Source organism: Silurus meridionalis, chromosome 9 (genome assembly GCF_014805685.1).
Source record: "Silurus meridionalis isolate SWU-2019-XX chromosome 9, ASM1480568v1, whole genome shotgun sequence".
Taxonomy (NCBI): Eukaryota; Metazoa; Chordata; class Actinopteri; order Siluriformes; family Siluridae; genus Silurus; species Silurus meridionalis.
In genome coordinates, this window is record NC_060892.1 from 130,413 (window position 1) to 153,755 (window position 23,343).

General features: G+C 48.1%; 1 protein-coding gene across 9 annotated transcripts in view; it reads right to left on the reverse strand.

Annotated features, from left to right (window-relative positions):
- pip5k1ca (phosphatidylinositol-4-phosphate 5-kinase, type I, gamma a) overlaps positions 1–23,343 on the reverse strand; it is a 64,388-nt gene that overhangs the window by 35,359 nt on the left and 5,686 nt on the right. For all 9 annotated transcript variants that reach the window (XM_046857907.1, XM_046857906.1, XM_046857908.1 and 6 more), the window contains exons 2-7: positions 22,925–22,953; positions 22,700–22,786; positions 19,300–19,430; positions 18,481–18,598; positions 7,631–7,783; positions 6,255–6,554 (exon numbers count right to left, since the gene is read on the reverse strand). In XM_046857907.1, the coding sequence (XP_046713863.1) occupies positions 6,255–6,554; positions 7,631–7,783; positions 18,481–18,598; positions 19,300–19,430; positions 22,700–22,786; positions 22,925–22,953 (818 nt within the window). The remainder of the gene's footprint in view (positions 1–6,254; positions 6,555–7,630; positions 7,784–18,480; positions 18,599–19,299; positions 19,431–22,699; positions 22,787–22,924; positions 22,954–23,343) is intronic.

Here is a 23,343-nt window from a genome sequence, read left to right on the forward strand (position 1 = left end):
ACTGTCTAATGTCCTTTACACACTTCTCAACATTGTTAAGCTGATCTCTCATCTGGCTTTGCTGAAATATACAGCTGTGTGTCATCAGCATAGCAATGGAAGCGAATCCCATGTTTATGAATGATTTCACCAAGAGGCAGCATATATAAAGAGAAAAGCAGTGGGCCCAAGACAGATCCTTGAGGAACACCAAACTTTACCTCATAGAGTGTGGAGAACTCACCATTTACATCCACAAACTGATAGCGATCAGTCAAATAAGACCTGAGCCAAGAGAGAGCTGTTCCTTTATTCCTACAACGTTCTCAAGTCTAGCAAGCAGTATAGTGTGATCAATGGTGTCAAAAGCTGCACTAAGGTCGAGCAAAACAAGTAAGGAGACAAAACCCTGATCAGAGGCCAATAACAGGTCATTTACCACCTTAACTAGCGCCGTCTCTGTGCTATGATGAGGCCGAAATCCTGACTGATACATTTCAAAATGTTATTCATAAGCAGATGTGAGCATAACTGCTGTGCTACAACCTTTTCTAAAATTTTGGATATAAAGGGGAGATTTGATATCGGTCTGTAGTTGGACAACTGACATGGGTCAAGGTCAGGTTTCTTAATAAGGGGGTGGATAACTGCCAGTTTGAAGGATTTAGGTACATAACCAGTGCTAATGGAAGAGTTAATTATTTTTAAAACAGGTTTGATTACCTCTGGAGCTATCTGTTTAAAGAAACTTGTAGGCAAGGGATCGAGAAGGCAGGTTGATGGTTTTGATGAGGAGATTAATGAAATTAAGTCACTCTCATGAATAGGAGTGAAGCTTTGTAGTTGATTGTCCGTTATAATGACACTGCTGTCTACAGGGTTACTTGTAAAATAATTTGGATTTATATTAACCGTCTGGATTTCTTGCCTGATGTTTTCAATTTTATTATTAAAAAAGTTCATGAAATCATTACTACCTATTGGTGGTGTGCATGTTAGTGTAGTGCTTTTATTCCTGTTAATTTTGCTACCGTGCTGAATAAAAATCTAGGATTATGCTTGTTATTTTCTATGAGGGTGGAGAAATATGCTGATCTGGCAGCACTAAGAGATTTTCTATAATTTAGAGGCTCTCCTTCCATGCTATTTGAAATACTGTTAATTTTGTTTGACGCCATTTACGTTCTAGTTTTCGAGTGGTCTGTTTTAAGGTGCGCGTATGATCATTATACCACTGTGCTAATTTTTCTCCCTGATCATTTTGGTCTTAAGGGAGCTACATCATCTAGAGTGTAACGTAACGTTGTTTCTAGATGTTCAGTGGCCCAGTCGAGCTCTGCGGGTCTGACGGAGATCTATCTAATATCGTAATATCGGGAAGATTATTAATAAAACGCGCTGCTGTAGCTGACGTGAAAGTACGCTTAACACGGTAACGTGGTGACGAGAAATGCAATGACTAAGGCAAATTTTAAACGAGATTAGATAATGGTCTGAAATAGCTTCAGACTGTGGAATTATGACTAAGTTTTTTATTTTTAATCCAAATGTTAACAACAAATCGAGAGTGTGTCCACCACTATGAGTGGGTCCTATAACATTCTGATTAATTCCGACTGAATCTAGAATGGACACAACTGCTGCTCTTAAGGAGTCTTCCTGATTATCAAAATGAATATTAAAGTCTCCAACAATTAATGCTTTGTCTAAAGAAGTAGCTAGATTTGTAATGAAATCTGCAAATTCTATCAGAAAATCAGAGTAGGGCCCTGGGGTCTATAAATAATAATTAGTGGAATTAACTGACTTGACCTGCTTTCGGACACTGAATATTTTATGTTGGCGTAAAGAACTTCAAATGTTTTACATTTGTGTTTAGTCTTTTGTGTGACGTTTAGATTATTATTATAAATAGCTGCTACTCCACCTCCTCTGCCATTTAGACGGGGTTGGTGTATGTAACTATACCCAGGAGGACTCGCCTCATTTAATGCTACATATTCATTCGATTTAATCCACGTTTCTGTCAAACACATTATATTGAACTCCTGGTCGGTAATAATTTCGTTTATAGTCAGCGCTTTTGGCGTGAGAGATCTAATATTCAACAATCCTATTTTTAGATCAGAGGTGCTGGCTGTGCGTTCAGTCCTATTTAATTTAATGTTAATCAGGTTACTTAAACAGACTTTCTGATAATTCCTATATTTTGGTTTTGCTCGGGGGACAGACACAGTCTCAATATGGTGGATCCTGAGTGACGACTCTGTGCAGCTAGCAGACGGTCGGTTTAGCCTGTCTGTCTGCTCCCTGGCCTTGGCTCTAGACAGTCACTTGTTAACTAGTGCTGTTCTGAGACTATGACCTATACTGCAAGAAATGAGAGCAGCACCTTCCCGCCCTAACAGGCCAGCCTTGCCCTCAAAAATGCTCCAATTATTAATGAAGCCCACATTGTTTTTGGAGCACCACTCGGACATCCAGCAGTTCAGCGACCATAACCTGCTGTAGGCTACATCACCACGCCGCATTGGGATGGGGCCAGAGCATACTACAGCATCGGACATTGCCTTCGCTAATTTACACACCTCTATAATATTACTCTTAGTAACCTCTGACTGTCGGCGTATATCATTAGCTCCTGTGTGAAAAACTATCTTAGAGAACCTGTGCTTTCCTAAGAATCTAAGCTGACCTGCTATGTCCGCGCCCTGGCTCCCGGTATACACATAACCTGTGCTGCTGGTGCCCCTAAAGGTCTAGCTAATTTCACGTGCCTCAGAATGGAGTCTCCTAAAACCAGAGCTCTTTCAGGTTTCTCAGCGGGTGCTTCACTGAGGAGAGCAAACCTGTTGGACACGTTAAGCGGAGAGGAATGGTGCTCCTGGGCGAGCCTTAGCGTTAGCTTTGGCTTTGCAAGTATGCCGCCGAGTCGTCACCCATTCGCCCCGCTGCGAGGGCTCTAATGCCGGAGTCGGGGGAATAGTACCTTCACCTAGGGCATCCAGACTTTCCCCTGCAGAACTTGGACTGCTCTCACACTCACTACTTCTCTCTAGACTCTGGATGCGCTCCTCTAATGCTAAGATCTTCTCCGTCAAAGAGCAAACTAGCTTACACTTCTCACAGATAAAATTATCGCTAACAACGGAGAAAGACTGACTAAACATGTCACACTTCACACACTGAGTGAACTGGATGTTTGCCATAATAGAGAAATTACGTACCCTTAATGTGATTACTGTAGTGTGTGTTCGTAGTTCTGGTGAATGTCCTTCACTCACTGCTTTCAAACCCTCAGACAGGGAAAAAAGCGCTCTTCTGACAGCAAAAATAGTCGAGACGGAGCCAATGGAAAGTGAAGGATGCATATTTTAAAGCGAAAAAAGTGAGAAAAAACGAACTATAAAAAATTTAAAACGCCGATACAAACACAATTCCCGGTGAACAGTTCAACAACAGGAAACAGGAACTGACGTCACCTCACACTACAGCCCCCTTATTAAGAAACCTGACCTTGACCCATGTCAGTTGTCCAACTACAGACCGATATCAAATCTCCCCTTTATATCCAAAATTTTAGAAAAGGTTGTAGCACAGCAGTTATGCTCACATCTGCTTATGAATAACATTTTTGAAATGTATCAGTCAGGATTTCGGCCTCATCATAGCACAGAGACGGCGCTAGTTAAGGTGGTAAATGACCTGTTATTGGCCTCTGATCAGGGTTTTGTCTCCTTACTTGTTTTGCTCGACCTTAGTGCAGCTTTTGACACCATTGATCACACTATACTGCTTGCTAGACTTGAGAACGTTGTAGGAATAAAGGGAACAGCTCTCTCTTGGCTCAGGTCTTATTTGACTGATCGCTATCAGTTTGTGGATGTAAATGGTGAGTTCTCCACACTCTATGAGGTAAAATTTGGTGTTCCTCAAGGATCTGTCTTGGGCCCACTGCTTTTCTCTTTATATAAGCTGCCTCTTGGTGAAATCATTCATAAACATGGTATTCACTTCCTTTGCTATGCTGATGATACACAGCTGTATATTTCAGCAAAGCCAGATGAGCTAGATCAGCTTAACAATGTTGAGAAGTGTGTAAAGGACATTAGACAGTGGATGCTTAATAACTTTCTTCTGCTCAACTCAGATAAGATACTTTTACTAGGACCTCATGCGGCTAGAAATAAACTTTCCGATTATGTAGCATCTCTGGATGGTGTTTCTGTTTCAGCATGTACGGCTGTCAAAGACCTTGGTGTGATTATTGACCCGAGTCTTTCCTTTGAGTCTCACGTGAATAATATCACCAGGATCGCCTTCTTTCACCTTAGAAATATTGCTAAGATTAGAAATATGATGTCGTTGCAGGATGCAGAAAAACTAGTTCATGCTTTTGTTACTTCTAGATTAGACTACTGTAACGCTTTACTGTCTGGGTGTGCGAGTAAGTGCATAAATAAGCTTCAGTTAGTCCAGAATGCAGCAGCAAGGGTCCTCACTAGATCTAGGAAATACGACCACATCACCCCTGTTTTAATTAGTCTACACTGGCTCCCAATCAAATCTCGCATTGATTATAAAATATTACTACTGACGTATAAAGCACTTAACAGTCTCGCACCGCAGTATCTGAGTGAACTTCTGTACCAGTATGATCCTCCACGCCTACTTAGATCAAAAGGTGCTGGCTATCTGTTGGTTCCTCAAATAATGAAGACTACAGCAGGGGGCAGATCTTTCTCTTATAAAGCCCCACAGTTATGGAACAGCCTTCCAATCAGTGTTCGGGACTCAGACACAGTCTCAGTGTTCAAGTCGAGGTTGAAAACTTATTTATTTAGTCAAGCCTTTTATCAGTAGATTTTTTCTTAGGTAAAGGCACAGATCTGGAGGAACATGGATATAGAGTGTTTGGTGAACTGGTATATTTGTATGCTGTCGTCCCTCACATTCACACGCTCACTCAGGTTTGTTGACGGTGGTGTGGTGGGTCGTCTCTTATCCCAGAGATCCCTCATGTCTGTGTTACCTTCTGGTTCTCCCTTTTAGTTATGCTGCCATAGCGAGTCTTGCCGGAGTCCAAACTGCACAGTGACATTACTTTCATACACCAATAGTTACACTTAATAATCCATATCCTTCTCTTCCCGTCACCCTCTCTCTCTCTCTCTCGGTCGAGTTAAACATGCTCCTGAGGCTCCAGTGACCACTGTTCCTGCCCCTCTTCCCTCCGTGGATCTTCACACTTCTGTGCAGCTTGGGACGGTCTCTCATCAACACCTTGGGTGGTTCCATATAATTCCGGAGTAGAACAGGTGCTTTTGAGGACGGATTGGACTGTAATTGGTTTTGGCGGTCTGCTGCACTGACTCGGGAGTGCAGTTTGCTTCTGATCGTCATCACTGTACCCCGCAACTTTGTATATATGCTTCAAATGGACATTTGGTGCAACCCAGATGAGGATGGGTTCCCTCTTGAGTCTGGTTCCTCTCAAGGTTTCTTCCTTATGCCATCTCGGGGAGTTTTTCCTTGCCACAGTTGCTCATCAGGGACAAACATACTTACAAAGAACATATTTACGTTTAATCACCACATTATCTGTGTAAAGCTGCTTTGAGACAATGTTCATTGTTAAAAGCGCTATACAAATAAAAATGAATTGAATTGAATTGTTTGAGAAAGCAATATAGCTGAGCATGTTCTGCTTTAGTTGAAAGTTTTGACTTCACATGTACACAATTATTAATCTTCCTAATGATGGTTATTCAGTTTTTAATTGCAGTGATTCAGGGACACTGATTTTTCACAGTGGTTTCTCACCCAGTGACAGAAGAAAGGACTGTGTAACATAACATCAATAAGTGATGTCAGTGTAAAGCGACACGTCACTGTGTGAGGCAGTCTCTTATAACAAACCTTCAGTTCTCTGTCCTCAGAGGGAGGAGCTGAGACATGAGGGATGCAAGGAAAGGAAAATGTAGAAAGGAGAAGCGCTCAGTAGGCACAGTTTATCCCTGTATATATTCCTCACGCATTTATTTCCCCTTTTTGGGTAGTTTTTCCACTATCTTTGTGAAACATCTGTGCATGTTTTGTTTTTATAATTAAAGAGTGTATAAAGCCCCTATAAAATACAGTACATATTTAGTTTTGAGCTTTACATTTCCAACTTCCAAAGGTTTTGACCACATGGACTTTTGAAGGTGATGTTGATTCTTTATAACTCCAGGTTCCCCAAACACAAATAAACAGAGAACACAGCCAGTCCTCACCAAGCAGTCTCTCTGAAGTGTCTTGACCAGGGCATTGTAAGTGTCTGCATCCAGCATCAGACCCTCAGGAATGTCCTGCATGAAGTCGAGGTCTTTAAACGTCGGCTTTGCCTTCTCTCGCTCTTTTTTGGAGGCCCGGCGCTTGTACGTTGAGCCCTTGAGGTCATATTTCAGGTGCATGCGTACCACCCTGGGCAGGATGTTGTTCATCACCACTATCCGGATGTTCTTTCCTCCAGACTGCACGCAGTACAAGCCGAAAAACTTAGGCAGTAAAGTGCGAGGGTTCTGGTTAAGGTTCTGTAAGAAGGAAACAAAGAATTAGAATACAAAAATACAATATATATTTGAATCTGCCAAATTACATTTATACATGAAATACTTTTTACTGATTTGTTCATAACTTTTAATGAAACACTTCTAATTGCAATGACACTTGAGCCTGTTTACCATAATGCTCATCAATAAACCATATTACATCCTAATAAAACACGTCCTCCTGATTATGAACAGCCAGCTAAATCATTACTCTTCATGTTCCTATGTAGAGTATCTTGTGACCCTCATAGGTGAAAATCAACACCCTTCTTGTTTTAAGTGAGGAATGATTTGAGATTTCAATGTTTTTTGTGGAGCCCTGAATTATTGTTAAATCGAAAAAGAAAAAACCCTGCTGCCGTTTGCTTTACTTCTAGACCAAAAAATACATTACATTTGCTCTGTATAATCAGTGATAAAACGTTTTAGATCACCGCAGTCCTAATCCTTGGCTATGTTCAAGAAAGTGTGTTATGGGCTAAACAGAACGTGTGGTGAGTACTTGTTGCCAGAATCGTGACTATTTTATAATGAAGAATCATGTGGTCTATAAAGGGGACCGGCATTTTTTACTTTATCATCAGCTAGCAGCCTGCATCCTCCAGAAAGCTGAGCTGAGCCACAGCCATCAATTCATCCTGTTCCATATCCACCATCGTGAGCAGTGCTCCTGGCAACGTGTACACATGCTAACCACTTAACCACAAATACAAGAAAAGGGACGCAATAAAAACACCATTTCTATTTTATTCTGCTAATGGGTACATGTACTGCCTTGAGGAATGAGAATAAAAATAGCAGCAATGTGCTGGAATGAAAATCAACACAAAACAATAAGAGCTTTACTGTGAACACTGTATAATATTCTTTACTGAAATCATTACTAAACAAATATTTACGGTTTAAAATTAAAGCGTCTGAGGACATTCTAAAGCAATGACTGAGATTCTCTAGAACTGTGGCTGCACTTCAGGAACCTTCACCTCCAGAAACAGTATAATATCACACACATACCCTGAGAGAAAAAGTCTAAATTCCTGAATGTTCAGGAAGCTCACCATGTAATATCCAGGCAAAAGCTTCTGCAGAAACTCTGCCTCCTTGTGCATGACGGTTTTGATGATGAACTCATCATCCTTGGTCACGTAGAACACAGAACCACTGGCTCCTGGGTTTGATAACTCGATCAGAGGCTCGTTACACAGTGAGTACTGCAAAGGACAAACACAACCGAAATACAAACAAGGGAGGATAAATATAAAATATAGAAGAATATAGATAAATATAGAAGAGAGGAGAAAGAAGCGTCAGAATCAACTTTCAGATTAAAAAAAAAAAAAAAAAAAAAATAGAAAATGATTCAGATGTTCTCAGTGAGGCGTCTGGCACATGATCCTCCACGACTCACTGAGTGGGAGAAATAAGTCACCCAAAGCAAACTAGCCAAATGCTCTCTCTCGCTCTCTCTCACACACACACACACACACACACACACACACACACAGAGACAAAAAAAAAAAAACAGAAACATTTCACACACACAAACACACAGGCATTTCACACACACCCATACAGTTCACATTTACTTAAACACACAAAACAGAAAAGAAAAAAAAACTGCATAGGCAAATCAGGAAAACTGCCAACAGAAACACAAAACCCAGTTCTTACTACACAACACCAAGCTGATCATGTGCTCTTATTTTTGTCTCTTGTGGGCATGCATTTAATTGTAAATGCAGATCCATCCAACTTTTAACTTTTCCAAAAGTTGGAATCAGCGTTCTAAATCACAGAGCTGTTGATTAACACCTGTAACATTGAACATTCAGTAGCATCAGATCCCTTCTGCATCTGGTTCCTCAACAGTTTCGTCCTCATGTCTTCTCAGACTCAGTCTTCCTTCACCATAGTCACCATTGGCACACTTATTATTGGGGAAGTGGGAGCTTAGTGGTTAAGGCTCTGCGTTATTGATCGGAAAATCAGGGGTTCAACCCGGGTGTCACCAAGCTGACAGTTTTGGGTCTCATTAATAAGGCCCCTAACCCTCTGTGCTCCAGGGGGCGCTCTATGATGACTGACGCTGTGCTCTGACACCAGCTTCCTATCGTCACACAGATAAATGCAGAAATAATTTCACTGTGCTGTAAAGTACATGTGACATGCATAAATCAGCCTTCTTACTTTAAAAGCACCATAAATTATAAACTCATAAACTTATAGTCACTAAACTTATACATTCTTTAATACAAGTTTATAACTGCTTTATTTTTGTAAAGCTGCTTTGAGACATTGTCCATTGTTAAAAACGCTCTACTAATAAAACTGAATTGAATAGTAACATCCAGTTCCAGTTCCATCCAGAGTGAGATGGCGATTGTACATATTTCCTAGTGACCTCAATGAGCTCCCCGGTGAATACAGGGATTTTCATTAACACCACAAACTGGGAAAAATGTAAAGTTTAAACAAGAAATTTAACAAAAAACAGCACCAGGAGGTAACACCAACAGTTTCATAATTAGTACACACACACACACACACACACACACACACACACACACACACACACACACACACTCACAATCACTGTCTCTCTAATAAGTTTTTAATAATTATCAAATAACTAAATGTGATCTTCTGGCACTACTTTATCTGTGTGTGTGATTCGGAGCAGCAAAATTGTAGATATAATGAGGCGAATATGAAATATTGAAAGTGTTATTTTGATCCATTCAGTCAGTTTTACTCTGCAAACATCAATAACAGCTTGAACTCCTCAATGTTGGGAAGTGACCATGGAATAAGGTGATAATCCACAGTGAGGTGTGTCAGGGATTCCCCTGCCACGCCCCCTTAAGTAGCTGTCAGAGATGTACCCTGCCACGCCCCCCTCAGTAGCTGTCATGGTTCCTCGTTATCCCGTGCCTGCCTGAACAACCGACAGCTGTGGCTCGTTACGGATCAGACTATATAGACTCACGTTCTCGAGTCACAGGCTGTCGGTTCTTGAATTGTCATGCTGGTCATTCTGAGACCGCCTGCCTTCCCGCTGGTTCTGTCTCCAAGACTCTGTTTCCGCGTCGGATTGCTCTTTGCCGTGGAGTTGCTTTCATTTCAGGTTTTGTTTTCCGTTGGACATTTACTTTCGTGTTGGATTACTCGTCCCAAGCGGTACCAGTATGATCCTCCACGCCTACTTAGATCAAAAGGTGCTGGCTATCTGTTGGTTCCTCAAATAATGAAGACTACAGCAGGGGGCAGATCTTTCTCTTATAAAGCCCCACAGTTATGGAACAGCCTTCCAATCAGTGTTCGGGACTCAGACACAGTCTCAGTGTTCAAGTCGAGGTTGAAAACGTATTTATTTAGTCAAGCCTTTTATCAGTAGATTTCTCTTAGGTAAAGGCACAGATCTGGAGGGAACATGGATATAGAGTGTTTGGTGAACTGGTATATTTGTATGCTGTCGTCCCTCACATTCACACGCTCACTCAGGTTTGTTGACGGTGGTGTGGTGGGTCGTCTCTTATCCCAGAGATCCCTCATGTCTGTGTTACCTTCTGGTTCTCCCTTTTAGTTATGCTGCCATAGCGAGTCTTGCCGGAGTCCAAACTGCACAGTGACATTAACTTTCGTACACCAATAGTTACACTTAATAATCCATATCCTTCTCTTCCCGTCACCCTCTCTCTCTCTCTCTCTCTCTCTTTCGGTCGAGTTAAACATGCTCCTGAGGCTCCAGTGACCAGTGTTCCTGCCCTCTCCTCCTTGGATCTTCACACTTCTGTGCAGCTCGGGCGGTCTCTTAATTCGGAGTAGAACGGGTGCTTTGAGGACGGATTGGACTGTAGTTGGTGTCGGCGGTCTGCTGCACTGACTCGGGAGTGCAGTTTGCTTCTGATCATCATCACTGTACCCCACAACATTGTATATCTGCTTCAAATGGACATTTGGTGCAACCCAGATGAGGATGGGTTCCCTCTTGAGTCTGGTTCCTCTCAAGGTTTCTTCCTTATGCCATCTCGGGGAGTTTTTCCTTGCCACAGTTGCTCATCAGGGACAAACATACTTACAAAGAACATATTTATGTTTAATCACCACATTATCTGTGTAAAGCTGCTTTGAGGCAATGTTCATTGTTAAAAGCGCTATACAAATAAAAATGAATTGAATTGAATATTCTTTGTTTGCTTTTCTTCGCGGCTTGTGAGTGTTTATTTTTGTTGAACTGATTTAGAATAAAGACAATGATAGAGTTATTTCCGCTTCCGCGTCATCAGCCTGACAGAAGAACCGACCGAAACCGAAAGCGGACTCGCCCAACCGCGATGGATCGGCAGCCGGACCCGGCTTCGGATTTCCACCGGAAGCCCAGTGCCGCTCCTCGCGGTTCGGAACCACAGACGCCGGGCCATGAGGCGCGGCCGCCACAGACCCGTCACGAGGCGCGGGCCGCCACAGACCCGTCACGAGCGCCGGGCCGCCACAGAGTCGCCACGAGAATCCTGCTCAGCTTCCGGTCTTTTCGAGGGCCACTGACCCGTTCCTGATCCCGACCACGGACGCCGCTTTGCCTTGGGCCCTTCCGATCTTCCCGTTCTGCTGCGATGCTCACGGGCCTCCTTTGTCCCCGGCCGGTTGGAGAGGCCTTCCTCAGAGTGCCCCGCCCACCTGGCATTGGTGGGTTTTGGGCCGCCACAGACCCGTCACGAGCGCCGGGCCGCCACAGAGTCGCCACGAGAATCCTGCTCAGCTTCCGGTCTTTTCGAGGGCCACTGACCCGTTCCTGATCCCGACCACGGACGCCGCTTTGCCTTGGGCCCTTCCGATCTTCCCGTTCTGCTGCGATGCTCACGGGCCTCCTTTGTCCCCGGCCGGTTGGAGAGGCCTTCCTCAGAGTGCCCCGCCCACCTGGCATTGGTGGGTTTTGGGCCGCCACAGAGTCGCCACGAGAATCCTGCTCAGCTTCCGGTCTTTTCGAGGGCCACTGACCCGTTCCTGATCCCGACCACGGACGCCGCTTTGCCTTGGGCCCTTCCGATCTTCCCGTTCTGCTGCGATGCTCACGGGCCTCCTTTGTCCCCGGCCGGTTGGAGAGGCCTTCCTCAGAGTGCCCCGCCCACCTGGCATTGGTGGGTTTTGGGCCGCCACAGACCCGTCACGAGGCGCGGGCCGCCACAGACCCGTCACGAGGCGCGGGCCGCCACAGAGTCGCCACGAGAATCCTGCTCAGCTTCCGGTCTTTTCGAGGGCCACTGACCCGTTCCTGATCCCGACCACGGACGCCGCTTTGCCTTGGGCCCTTCCGATCTTCCCGTTCTGCTGCGATGCTCACGGGCCTCCTTTGTCCCCGGCCGGTTGGAGAGGCCTTCCTCAGAGTGCCCCGCCCACCTGGCATTGGTGGGTTTTGGGCCGCCACAGACCCGTCACGAGGCGCCGGGCCGCCACAGAGTCGCCACGAGAATCCTGCTCAGCTTCCGGTCTTTTCGAGGGCCACTGACCCGTTCCTGATCCCGACCACGGACGCCGCTTTGCCTTGGGCCCTTCCGATCTTCCCGTTCTGCTGCGATGCTCACGGGCCTCCTTTGTCCCCGGCCGGTTGGAGAGGCCTTCCTCAGAGTGCCCCGCCCACCTGGCATTGGTGGGTTTTGGGCCGCCACAGACCCGTCACGAGCGCCGGGCCGCCACAGACCCGTCACGAGCGCCGGGCCGCCACAGAGTCGCCACGAGAATCCTGCTCAGCTTCCGGTCTTTTCGAGGGCCACTGACCCGTTCCTGATCCCGACCACGGACGCCGCTTTGCCTTGGGCCCTTCCGATCTTCCCGTTCTGCTGCGATGCTCACGGGCCTCCTTTGTCCCCGGCCGGTTGGAGAGGCCTTCCTCAGAGTGCCCCGCCCACCTGGCATTGGTGGGTTTTGGGCCGCCACAGACCCGTCACGAGGCGCCGGGCCGCCACAGACCCGTCACGAGCGCCGGGCCGCCACAGACCCGTCACGAGAGCGCCGGGCCGCCACAGACCCGTCACGAGAGCGCCGGGCCGCCACAGACCCGTCACGAGCGCCGGGCCGCCACAGACCCGTCACAAGAGCGCCGGGCCGCCACAGACCCGTCACGAGCGCCGGGCCGCCACAGACCCGTCACAAGAGCGCCGGGCCACCACAGAGTCGTCACGAGAATCCTGCTCAGCTTCCGGTCTTTTCGAGGGCCACTGACCCGTTCCTGATCCCGACCACGGACGCCGCTTTGCCTTGGGCCCTTCCGATCTTCCCGTTCTGCTGCGATGCTCACGGGGCCTCCTTTGTCCCCGGCCGGTTGGAGAGGCCTTCCTCAGAGTGCCCCGGCCCACCTGGCATTGGTGGGTTTTGGGCCGCCACAGACCCGTCACGAGGCGCCGGGCCGCCACAGACCCGTCACGAGCGCCGGGCCGCCACAGACCCGTCACGAGCGCCGGGCCGCCACAGACCCGTCACGAGCGCCGGGCCGCCACAGACCCGTCACGAGCGCCGGGCCGCCACAGACCCGTCACGAGGCGCCGGGCCGCCACAGACCCGTCACGAGGCGCGGGCCGCCACAGACCCGTCACGAGCGCCGGGCCGCCACAGACCCGTCACGAGGCGCCGGGCCGCCACAGACCCGTCACGAGCGCCGGGCCGCCACAGACCCGTCACGAGCGCCGGGCCGCCACAGAGTCGCCACGAGAATCCTGCTCAGCTTCCGGTCTTTTCGAGGGCCACTGACCCGTTCCTGATCCCGACCACGGACGCCGCTTTGCCTTGGGCCCTTCCGATCTTCCCGTTCTGCTGCGATGCTCACGGGCCTCCTTTGTCCCCGGCCGGTTGGAGAGGCCTTCCTCAGAGTGCCCCGCCCACCTGGCATTGGTGGGTTTTGGGCCGCCACAGACCCGTCACGAGCGCCGGGCCGCCACAGACCCGTCACGAGAGCGCCGGGCCGCCACAGACCCGTCACGAGCGCCGGGCCGCCACAGACCCGTCACGAGCGCCGGGCCGCCACAGACCCGTCACGAGCGCCGGGCCGCCACAGACCCGTCACGAGCGCCGGGCCGCCACAGACCCGTCACGAGGCGCGGGCCGCCACAGACCCGTCACGAGCGCCGGGCCGCCACAGACCCGTCACGAGCGCCGGGCCGCCACAGACCCGTCACGAGCGCCGGGCCGCCACAGACCCGTCACGAGCGCCGGGCCGCCACAGACCCGTCACGAGCGCCGGGCCGCCACAGACCCGTCACGAGAGCGCCGGGCCACCACAGAGTCGCCACGAGAATCCTGCTCAGCTTCCGGTCTTTTCGAGGGCCACTGACCCGTTCCTGATCCCGACCACGGACGCCGCTTTGCCTTGGGCCCTTCCGATCTTCCCGTTCTGCTGCGATGCTCACGGGCCTCCTTTGTCCCCGGCCGGTTGGAGAGGCCTTCCTCAGAGTGCCCCGCCCACCTGGCATTGGTGGGTTTTGGGCCGCCACAGACCCGTCACGAGCGCCGGGCCGCCACAGACCCGTCACGAGCGCCGGGCCGCCACAGACCCGTCACGAGAGCGCCGGGCCACCACAGAGTCGCCACGAGAATCCTGCTCAGCTTCCGGTCTTTTCGAGGGCCACTGACCCGTTCCTGATCCCGACCACGGACGCCGCTTTGCCTTGGGCCCTTCCGATCTTCCCGTTCTGCTGCGATGCTCACGGGCCTCCTTTGTCCCCGGCCGGTTGGAGAGGCCTTCCTCAGAGTGCCCCGCCCACCTGGCATTGGTGGGTTTTGGGCCGCCACAGACCCGTCACGAGCGCCGGGCCGCCACAGACCCGTCACGAGCGCCGGGCCGCCACAGACCCGTCACGAGAGCGCCGGGCCACCACAGAGTCGCCACGAGAATCCTGCTCAGCTTCCGGTCTTTTCGAGGGCCACTGACCCGTTCCTGATCCCGACCACGGACGCCGCTTTGCCTTGGGCCCTTCCGATCTTCCCGTTCTGCTGCGATGCTCACGGGCCTCCTTTGTCCCCGGCCGGTTGGAGAGGCCTTCCTCAGAGTGCCCCGCCCACCTGGCATTGGTGGGTTTTGGGCCGCCACAGACCCGTCACGAGCGCCGGGCCGCCACAGACCCGTCACGAGCGCCGGGCCGCCACAGACCCGTCACGAGCGCCGGGCCGCCACAGACCCGTCACGAGCGCCGGGCCGCCACAGACCCGTCACGAGCGCCGGGCCGCCACAGACCCGTCACGAGCGCCGGGCCGCCACAGACCCGTCACGAGAGCGCCGGGCCACCACAGAGTCGCCACGAGAATCCTGCTCAGCTTCCGGTCTTTTCGAGGGCCACTGACCCGTTCCTGATCCCGACCACGGACGCCGCTTTGCCTTGGGCCCTTCCGATCTTCCCGTTCTGCTGCGATGCTCACGGGCCTCCTTTGTCCCCGGCCGGTTGGAGAGGCCTTCCTCAGAGTGCCCCGCCCACCTGGCATTGGTGGGTTTTGGGCCGCCACAGACCCGTCACGAGAGCGCCGGGCCACCACAGAGTCGCCACGAGAATCCTGCTCAGCTTCCGGTCTTTTCGAGGGCCACTGACCCGTTCCTGATCCCGACCACGGACGCCGCTTTGCCTTGGGCCCTTCCGATCTTCCCGTTCTGCTGCGATGCTCACGGGCCTCCTTTGTCCCCGGCCGGTTGGAGAGGCCTTCCTCAGAGTGCCCCGCCCACCTGGCATTGGTGGGTTTTGGGCCGCCACAGACCCGTCACGAGCGCCGGGCCGCCACAGACCCGTCACGAGCGCCGGGCCGCCACAGACCCGTCACGAGGCGCGGGCCGCCACAGACCCGTCACGAGCGCCGGGCCGCCACAGACCCGTCACGAGCGCCGGGCCGCCACAGACCCGTCACGAGCGCCGGGCCGCCACAGACCCGTCACGAGCGCCGGGCCGCCACAGACCCGTCACGAGCGCCGGGCCGCCACAGACCCGTCACGAGCGCCGGGCCGCCACAGACCCGTCACGAGCGCCGGGCCGCCACAGACCCGTCACGAGCGCCGGGCCGCCACAGACCCGTCACGAGCGCCGGGCCGCCACAGACCCGTCACGAGCGCCGGGCCGCCACAGACCCGTCACGAGCGCCGGGCCGCCACAGACCCGTCACGAGAGCGCCGGGCCACCACAGAGTCGCCACGAGAATCCTGCTCAGCTTCCGGTCTTTTCGAGGGCCACTGACCCGTTCCTGATCCCGACCACGGACGCCGCTTTGCCTTGGGCCCATATTTTTTTTGCATGTTTATCACACTTTAATGTTTTAGATCATCAAACTAATTTATTATAAAAAATAAGAACGAGGAAAACAAGAGAGAGAGAAGGTTGGATGGTTTTGAGATGGTGAGGCAGGAAGTCAGAGCAGCGATTAAGAGGACGAAGAGTGGAAAGTAGGTTGGACCAGATGACATACCGGTAGAAGCATGGAGATGTTTAGGAGAGATGCAGTGGAGTTTTTAACCAGGTTGTTTAACAGGATTTTGGAAGGTGAGAAGATGCCTGAGGATGTGCAGACCTGCAGTAACTACAGGGGAATAAAGTTGATCAGTCACGCCATTAAGTTATGGGAAAGAGTAGTGGAAGCCAGGCTGAGAGAAGAGGTGAGCATCTGTGAACAACAGTATGGTTTCATGCCGAGGAAGAGCACCACAGACGCAGTATATGCTTTGAAAATGTTGATGGAGAAGTATAGAGAAGGTCAGTAGGAGTTGTGTCAGAGAAGTATGTGAGGGTGGTGCAGGACATGTATGAGGACAGTGTGACAGCAGTAAAGGATCAGCTCTGAGCCCTTTCCTGTTTGCAGTGGTGATGGACAGGTTGAAGGACCAGTTCAGACAGGAGTCTCCGTGGACTATGATGTTTGTGGATGATATTGTTATTGGTGGTGAGAGTAGGGAGCAGGTGGAGAAGAGCCTGGAGAGATGGAGGTACATGCTGGAGAGAAGGGGAATGAAAGTCAGTAGGAGTAAGACAGAGTACATGTGTGTGAATGAGAGGGAGGGCAGTGAAGGGGTGCGGTTGCAGGGAGAAGAGGTGGAGAAGGTGGAGGAGTTCAGGTACCTGGGGTCAACAGTGCAAAGTAATGGAGAGTGTGTTAGAGAAGTGAAGAAAAGAGTGCAGGCAGGGTGGAGTGGGTGGAGAGAGTGAAAGCAGGAGTGATTTGTGATAGAAGAGTATCTGTGAGAGTGAAAGGGAAAGTTTATAGGACTGTGGTGAGACCTGAGATGTTGTATGGATTAGAGACAGTGGCATTAAGTAAAAGACAGGAGGTGGAGCTGGAGGTAGCAGAGCTGAAGATGTTGAGATGTTTATTGGGCGTGAGGATGATAGACAGGATTAAAAATAAGTTTATTAGAAGGACAGCACATGTAGGACATTTTGGAGACAAGGTGAGGGAGGTGAGATTGAGATGGTTTGGACATGTGCAGAGGAGGGACATGGGGTATATCAGTAGGAGAATGCTGAGGATGGAGCCACCAGGAAGGAGGAAAAGAGGAGGACCAAAGAGGAGGTTTATGGATGTGGTGAGGGAAGACATGCAGGTAGTTGGGTTGAAAGAGGCAGATGTAGAAGACAGGGGGGATGGAGACGGATGATAGGTGACCCATCATTTGAGAAGCCGAAAGAAGAAACTAATTCTATTAAGATGCTGTGGCATGACCTTAAAAAGCAGTTTATGCTCGAAAACCCTCCAATGTGGCTGAATTACAACAATTCTGCATAGATGAGTGACCAAAATCCCTCCACAGTGCTGTAACAGACTCACTGCAAGTTATCATAAACGCTTGATTGCAGTTGTTGCTGCTAAGGGTGGCCCAACTGGTTATTAGGTTTAGGGGCAAACACTTTTTCACACACGGCCATGTAGTTTTGGATTTTGTTTTCCCTTAACAATAAAAACCTTCAATTAAAAACTGCATGTTGTGTTCACTTGTGTTCTCTTTTACTAATATTTAAATTAGTTTGATGATCTGAAACATTAAAATGGTATTTCCGGTATGGAATAAGTCACCACAGTGACACTGCGCTTACTCTAGTTCCTTTTTATACCCCTGGCATTGGTGTGTGTATTTAAATGTAATAATAATAATAATAATAATAATAAAATATGCTTAAAGTGCAAGGTGGAGACTAAACAAACGAGGGGTCCACTTCTTAATCTGTTCCTCAGGGAACTTAGATTGCAACTATGTGTCAGGGAGCCACCAGCCACACCTCCCTCCTTCACTTAACACTCTCCCTCAGCTTCTCCCTCCTACTAATCACCTACACCTGATCTTCTAATACTAATCACCTACACCTCTCCTCATACTAATCACCTACACCTGTCCTCCTACTAATCACCTACACCCGTCCTCCTCCTACTAATCACCTACGCTTGTCCTCCATTTACCCTCCCCTTTATAAGGTCCCTATTCACTCACTGTCCGATCTACAGGTTACGACCATAGATCATTCCAGACTACCTACTGCTCTGTTCCTTGTGCTTCCATGGTCCTGGCTACACTTCGTAGGAAGCACTCAGTTAAGGTTACCATTTGCTACAGTCTCATCTCAAGTTCCCGTGTGTTTGCGTGTTTAGACCCAATAAAGACAATCTGGTTTTCTCCCGGTTTCTGACGCCTGGTCTATCTGAGTCACTATGTTTCGCATGAAAACAAATTGTGTTTAGTACACGTGTGCACCTAACCGAAAGCCCTGTACTGAAACATTTTGGTACGGAAATGTTTATCGTTACACTCCTGTAATGTAATAATAATGTATAGAAAAACCGAGACAAACATAAAGGACAAAATAAATGTCTAAGAAGCACAGAGAGCCACATAGCCTTAATCACTGTTACACTGAGGAGTGATCAGGTTATAAACACACCTCTCAGGTCTTACCAGATAGTCATCAGGACGAATCCCAAACAGCTCCCTGAAGTAACGGAAAGCCACAGGAGCATAGGTCTTAAATCGGAAGTCTGGAAAGTGGTGGGCAGGTGTCAGGTTGCTCCCCTCACTGAAACACAAATAGATATAAATATGGAGAGGAATCTGATCAGCTGGAGTAAATCATTTTTAGCTGCACAGTAGAGATATCATTCATTTCTAAACATATTTTACATAAAAGGCTGAAGTTAACCTTGTGATTATCATCCAGTGCTTTCTTAAAGTAGGTGTTATTAATGCCCTGCTTCATTTTCCCACACATTAATGCTATTCTCTGCACAACGTATATAAGTATCTTTGTCTGTGTGTGTGTGTGCGTGTGTGTGTGACAGTGCTTGTGTGTGTGTGTGTGTGTGTGTGTGTGTGTGTCAGTGCTTGTGTGTGTGTGTGTGTGTGTGTGCGTGTGTGTGGGTGTGTGGGTGTCAGTACTTGTGTCTGTGTGTGTGCACGTGTGTGTGTCAGTACTTGGTGTTATTAATGCCCCGCTTCATTTTCCAACACATTACTTATAAGTATCTCTATCCGTGTGTGTCTGTGTGTCAGTGCTTGTGTGTGTGTGTATGTGTATGTGTGTGTCTATGTCTGTGTGTCAGTGCTTTTGTGTGTGTGTGTGTGTGTGTGTGTCTATATCTGTGTGTCAGTGCTTGTGTGTGTGTGTTTTTGATTTGATTTTGTAATAAAGAATTGTTAGTCCACATCATGGTCCTGGGATTTCTAAACAAAAAAAACAAACAAAAAAAAAAAAAACCCAGAAGTAAATTCTACACAAACCTGGGAAAGAAGATGCTCTCCACTACATAAAAGTCCTGCATGAGGACGTCCCTCTCAGGTTTGGAGCTTAGATTGCCCACCGTGTAGCCGATGCCCAGCTGGATGGCTCCTTTTAACGCTGATGATGTGGTCTGTGGAAGAAAGAGTCCTAAAGTGAATCCTAAAAATAATGCAACAATAAAAAAAAAACAGCTAAGATCGATGACGTCCTCAGTGGTCACACAACGTGACTGACTTTTTCATTTTCCTTCTGAAAATCTGTCATCATTTACATTTGCAGCATTTAGAAGACGCCCGTATCCAGAGAGACGTACAAAAGTGCTTTGAGTCTCTATCAGTGAATACATCTACACTGGTACACTGGATTACAAACTCTTGATTTCTACAAAGCAAACTTGGAAAGTGCTAATTTAAGTGTTTCAGGAAGATGAAGTGGAGGAGCAGCAGTGGGGTGGTGTGGGAGAACTTGGGCAAATTGAACACGTGCAGCTGCGTTTTGGATCATTTGCAGTGGACGAATAGCGTTCAAAAGGAAGACCTGCCAGCAGAGAGCTGCAGTAGTTCAGTCTCAAATGACAAGCACCTGGGCAGCCTGTGTGGACAGAACTGGTTGAATCCTTCGGATGTTGTAAAGAAGAAATCAACAGGAACGAGCCACATTAGCAACATGTGAGGAAAGGGACAGTTGATTGTCCATAGTTACCCCAAGATTACGAGCAGTGGCTGAAGGGGAGAGCAGAGAGCCATGAAGAGTTATTCTGAGATCTTGACCTGGAGATGAATCACCTGGGATGACCAGCAGTTCTGTTTTGCTGGGGTTGAGTCTGAGCACTCATCATTTAAGATATGTCTGTCAAGCATGCTGAGATCCGAGCAGAAGCTGTGGTATCTGAGGAGGGAAAGAAAAGATGAGTTGAGTGTTATCTGCATAGCAGTGGTAAGAAAACCCATGTGAGAATATGACTGCCAATAGAGTGGGTATAGAGGGAGAAAATGAAGGGACCAAGTGCCGAGCCTTGTGGTGCACCAGTGGTGAGTCTGCACAGTGCAGATGTGGATCCCCTCCATGTTACCTGGTTGAGCGACCTTCCAGGTACAAAGCAAACCATTCCCATGCTGTTCCATGGATATCGAGGCTCCTGAGGGTAGACAAGAGAGTCTTGTGGTTGACTGTGTTCTGCTGAAAGGTCCAGGAAGATAAGTACAGATGACAGCTTGGCTGATCAACCAGCATGCAATTTTTCAGAAACCGTCAAAAGGGCCGTCTCTTTGGAATATGCTGCTTTGAAGCCAGACTGGTTTAGATCATGGAGGTTGTTCTGTGAGAGATAGACAGCCAGTTGGTTAAAAACAGTGCGTTCTGGAGAATTAGAAAGAAAGGAGAGAAGTGATACCGGTCTGTAGTTGTTGATGTCTGATGAATCCAGAGCTGGTTTCTTTACAATGGAAATGACCCTTGCTTGCTTGAAGGTAGTTGGCACATTGCCAGATGTTAAGGACCCGTTAATAATTGTGGAGATGAAGAGCAGAAGATCTTGTGAATTGGTCTGAAGCACAGTTGAAGGGATTGGAGGGCACGTGGTGGGATTGCAAGATTGGATGACTTGCAGTATCTCATTTTCTGTTAAGGTTGAGAAGCTCGACAAACAAAGGAGTAGGGGATTTCTGGCTGTGTTGTGAAGTCATTGTTGGGGAGGAAGTGAAGGTCTGGGAGATTTCCTTAATCTTTTCATCATAGAAGCAAAGTCATCAGTAGTCAGGGAGGATGGAGCAGGTGTGGCAGGGGGGTTGAGTAGTGAAGAAATGATGTTGTAGAGCTTACAGGGATCTTGTGCAGGGGCCTTGAGCTTTTCATTATAGAAGGCAGTGTTAGCGTAAATCATATCCGAAGAAAATTTGGTCAAGAGTGCACAGTAAGATACGAGGTCTACATCGAGTTGTGATTTTTTCCACTTCCTCGCTGCTGATCTGAGTTCTCGTCGATTGCTGCGCAAAACTTCTGACAGCCAGGGTGTGGGACAAGAAGTCTTCTTGGGTTTTGTAGTCAAGGGGCAGAGGAGGTCCATGGTTGAGGAAAGAGAGGAGAGAAAGGAGTCAGTAGCAAAGTCCAAGGGTAGAGAGGAAAAGGAGTCAGGGTCAGGAAGAGATGAAAGAGTACAAAAAGCTACAGAGGAGGGAGAGATTGAGTGAAGGTTAGGACAGATAAGAGACATGTACATTTTTTTGTTAGAATAGGAAAAGTGATTGAAAAGGAAACCAGGTGATGATCAGAAATTTTAAAAGTCAGGAGGCAAGATGACTGAAGTTTGTCAGATGGGAGATTGAAGTCACCAAGAACTGTCAGAGGGGTGCTGTCAGAAGGGAAAGTACTGAGGAGTGTGTCCATCTCTTCTAGGAAGTCTCCAAGGGGACCAGGAGGGCGGTAGATTACAATGATGGAGAGGTTGATTGAGAGGTAACTGAAACTTAATGGAATTCAAAAAAAGACAAGCAAGAAAGGGAGAGGTGTGAAACATCATCTCTGTGACAACAGTAAACCCGTACCACCACCTCTACCGGTGAGAGAAAGCATAGGCAGAAGACAGAGCAGCTGGTGTAGCAGAGTTCTGTGGGGATATCCAGGTCTTGGTAAGTGCCAGAAAGTCAAAGGTGTAGTGGGAAGCCAAGGCTGTAATAAATTCAGCTTTCATTACAGCAGACTGGAAATTCCAGAGCCCACCCACCACCGCTGTTTGAGATTGAGACAACAGAGGAGGATAGATGAGGTTACTGGCAATGTGACCTTTGTTTGGTGGATAAGAACATCTGTGTCTGTAAGAGGTGACTACAGAGATGGGTTTAAGACACATGACTGATCTCCTATTTTAAGATCAATGAATAAATTTTAAGAACACAAAAAAACAATATATGAACTGAAAAATAAACAATAAGCGTTACTGGCCTTAAGGGGGGGTTACCTACCTAGGGGGGGAGCACCATCAATATAAGTGAGTAAGCCCTGCCCACAATTTACACCTTAAGTGTAAATGAGCCCTTTCCAAGTTTGCTTTGGAGAATTAAAGAGGTATATTTATATTAAGTTTGTAATCTTGCACACCAGTGTAGATTTATTCATTGCTAGAGATTCAAAGCACTTTTGTACGTCGCTCTAGAAAAGGGCGTCTGCCAAATGCTGCAAATGTAAATGTAAATGTGTAAGACTGAAACTACCCTTGATTAATCACCTGATAGAACTAATAAGCAAAGACCAACATCCTAGAATCAACTGAGTTAAGTAGATATACAAAGTTAGAATCGTACCTTACCAGAAGAGAGTAGATTCAAAATAGAGCTAAACCACACTGTTCATCATTGTGACTTGTGCTTAAATTGAATACTACAGATAAAATTAAACATGCACCTTTTTGTAAGTTGTCTCTCCAGAAGCATCCACTCCCCTGTGTCCGATCTTCTTCCCGAGACCGGGCTGGCCTGAAGATGATGCCATCTAACAGGGATACTGATATGTTTTAGCACTGCTTTCTAATCACATGGTAACCCTTTTATGACAGTTATTAAATAGAAGTGGGCAGTAATCTGCTGACATTATGATTTACTGCAAGAAAAAAAGTCATGTAATTCATACCTCTGTAACGAAAGCCTGTTTGACAGCATCTGCACAAAAGAAGAAAAAAAAAAAAAAGACACTAATTAAATTGACTTCCCCTCTAAATGTGGAGCCAGGCGTCAGCCACAAGGCATCAGATGGTACAGAGAAAAGGTGAAATCATGCTCTCTCTCCCTTTTCTCACGCCATGGAGGAATCTGTCAATCACTAATCACATGACCATGATGTAAGAACGTGCTGTTGGATCTCAACAGCTGTGTGTTGCTTTAGTTTAGCCAGAATCAGACAAGTACCAGGAACTTCACACCATAAGTTAAAGCATCTTCGATAAATGGACATGAAATTGTAAGGTGATTATGGTTCTGTCTCCATTTACAGATGATTCATAGAGCTCTGTACTCCCCTGATACAGGGTTCCTGTTCTCTCCTCTTCTGTT